Source organism: Phalaenopsis equestris, unplaced genomic scaffold (assembly GCF_001263595.1).
Source record: "Phalaenopsis equestris unplaced genomic scaffold, ASM126359v1 Scaffold000134, whole genome shotgun sequence".
Lineage (NCBI taxonomy): Eukaryota > Viridiplantae > Streptophyta > Magnoliopsida > Asparagales > Orchidaceae > Phalaenopsis > Phalaenopsis equestris.
In genome coordinates this window covers 4,371,124-4,373,940 of record NW_018164576.1, presented here as the reverse complement: position 1 = coordinate 4,373,940, position 2,817 = coordinate 4,371,124, and the positions used below count along the sequence as shown (strand labels likewise).

Sequence of the window (2,817 nt, the reverse complement as noted above, 5' to 3'; positions counted from 1 at the left end):
TATATATATATATATATATATATGCACTTTAGTTATTTATAGGTCAAAAAAGTACTAGTTTTTCTCAAGAGCCTGCCAAATCAATGCATGTGACCGCCAGACAGATTCTTATCTGCTTTTCTCTGATCTCACCACCTGATAAAACCCTGTTGTCCTCATTTCCTCATAAACCCCATAAAGCCATAACCAAACAAAATACGCGTCATCACCATCCATCCAACCTTCATTTTTTTTCTTTCATTTTCAATTTCCATTAAACCACGAATACAGAAATAGTAAGCCGCGCAGCTCCAAACCCTAAGCATCCAACGAGAAACACTATATAGTTCGAAACCACTGCCACTGTAGCACTCCCCAGCTGCAGCAGAATAAACCAAATTTAACGCCCACCGCAATCTTACTCCATATCTCCCATAATAACTACTGTAGTTACTACTATATATATATAACTATATAACTATATCATTGGAATGAGAGAGAAGACGAGTCGATCAATCCCACAGCAGGCGTCGCCAACCTCGGCTCGTATGCAAATCCTCTGAACTCTCGGCCGCCACTTTCGCCGCCGGTAAAAGGGCACGGCGGCGCCCATCTCCACTCCTTGGTTATGAAGTCGAAAAGAATGATTTCCGTAGAACCTTTGATCGTGATTGCGAGAATATCTCCATGACTGACGCACTCGAACCCTCGGCCACCTTCAGCCTCACTGAACTGGGAGTATATCTCCGGCGGCATGCGCTCTGTTTCCGTCCAAGCCTTGGAGCAGGGCTGCAGCGACCACACCCTGACGCTACGCGGAACGCTGAGCTTGTTCTTCTCTACGGCGGCGATTATGAGTACGGACTGCGGCGATCCGCCGCGCAATGCGAGGCTGGGGGAACGGAGAAAACGTCGCATGGGAGCCTGGATTTTGGACCAGTTATTAGCGGCCACGTCGTAGGAGAGGATGGCGAAGGGAGCGGAGCTCATGCAGTAGAATGTGTTTTGTGAGAAGACTAGGCGAGCTGGGTCGGGGCTGCAGAGGCGAGGGAGTTGACTGACAGTTGACCACGGGGAGTAGAAGCCGGTGGCCCCGTCGGCGTGGAAGCATTCAGCGGTGAGGTTTTTGACGGCGTAAGGGGAGATAAGGTCATCGCCGGCGAGGATGAGGGAGAGGGAGGAAGGCCCGGCAGTGAGGCCGACGGAAGGGTAGAGGCGAGGGTGGGGAGTGGGGGGGAGGTGGGCTACAAGTTTGGAGAGAGGATTGGAGAGAAGGATAGTTTTGGGACCAGGGGAGTCGGAGATGAAGCAGAGTATGCCGGAGTCGGAGGCAGCGGGGGAGAATCCGGGTGGAAGGAAGGAACAGAGCGGCAGGCGGAGCCAGAGTTTGGTGGTGGGATCGAGGAGAAGTGCGGGAGGAGGAGGATTGGTAGAAGATGAAGGCTTGGTTGAAGAAGGGAGGAGGAAGAAGGCGAACCAGGGGCGGCGGGGGGCGAGGCGGAGATTGGCTTCAAGAAAGCTGTCGGAAAAGAGGAGAGAGTACCAGCGTTTGCAGACGGCTCGAAAACGGAAGAATTCGGGTGGGGGGAGAAGGGCGAGGATGCGGTCGACGAGGCCGGGAGGGAGATTACGCCATATTCTGCTGTCCATTTCGACGGCGACGGAGGAGGAGCTGGGCTTCATGGACTTCATCGTTAATGGAAATTATGAGGACGCATGGATGTGAATTGGTGGGAGAAAGATGGAAGCTTTGGAATGGTGATTTATAGGGGGAGAAGTGAGAGGGGATCATACGTCCAATCTTGGTCTGAGTTGTGATGGGGCACTTCTGCTTTGGCGTGAGAGGGTTAGCAGAACTGAGAAGCTAGTAGGGCACGAGGGACGAGAGAGAGGGAGAGAGATAGGGAGAGAGGCGAAAGGAAGAGGAAGGGAGTAATGGAATTTAGGCTTTTGCCTTTTCTATCTCGAGTCACATTTGCTTGGCGACTCCTCATTCTTTCCATTTTTGTTTACTGTTCATTCTTTTGCTGCTTGTGGCTTTCAATACATCTGGTCGCTTCCTAGGTCTTTTTTTTTTAAAATTATATATATTTTTTGGGGAAAGGGGGTTAATAAATATGGGGGACTGATTATATGCTTAGAGCTTCATTGGTGTCAGCAGTTGCCCAACAATGCATTAAATGAGTTCAAGGCTTGTCAACATACTCAATCTTTTTGGTTTTAGGTGAATCAATCAAAATTTTGATTTTTACTTTTGTTATGGTTTTTTGGATTGAAATATTTTTTATCAAATTTTAGCAATTTCAATGAAAAATAGAATTTTAAGTTTGGGAAGCTCATGAATTGTGAACAAAAATTCTTTCTTCTTTTATCACTATTGGAGCCCATCAAATTTTAAGTTCCCTATGGTTTGAATTTTTATTAAATAATTTTCTTTTTGCAATATTTTCTAAAAAATGTGATTTTCCGATCAAAATTTGATTTTTAAATTAAAATTTTGGGGCATTTTCATTTGAGCCGATCAATTCTCATGTATGCATATATTTAACGTTCGATAATTTGTTCTTTTTACATCTATTCCAAACAAATTTTTAGTAACAAATTAAAATTATTTGTTATTTATCTTTTTATCATATGAGTAAGTGGTCAAATAGTCTCAAATTATTTATATGCGGTAGTTTTAGTCGAATTTATATAAGTGTCAAAATAGTCGCTAAAATTTATTTATTTTTTATCCCGTAAAATATTCCCAAATAAATAAATATTCTTCGAATTATTTAGACGCTTTACTCTTATACTCCTTTTCATATATGAATAATGTCTCAATACATACATATA

The 2,817-nt window shown here is 44.4% G+C and overlaps 1 protein-coding gene across 1 annotated transcript; it reads right to left on the bottom strand.

Annotated features, from left to right (window-relative positions):
* Window positions 1–462: 462 nt before the first annotated feature.
* LOC110021432 (protein UNUSUAL FLORAL ORGANS) lies at window positions 463–1,671 on the bottom strand. The gene has a single exon (XM_020719916.1). The coding sequence runs from the start codon at window positions 1,669–1,671 to the stop codon at window positions 463–465; it is 1,209 nt and encodes a 402-aa protein (XP_020575575.1).
* Window positions 1,672–2,817: the final 1,146 nt, after the last annotated feature.

Bases quoted from the DNA above. Each gene is read 5' to 3' on its own strand.
- LOC110021432 (XM_020719916.1), bottom strand. From the start codon at position 1,671: ATGAAGTCCATGAAGCCCAGCTCCTCCTCCGTCGCCGTCGAAATGGAC.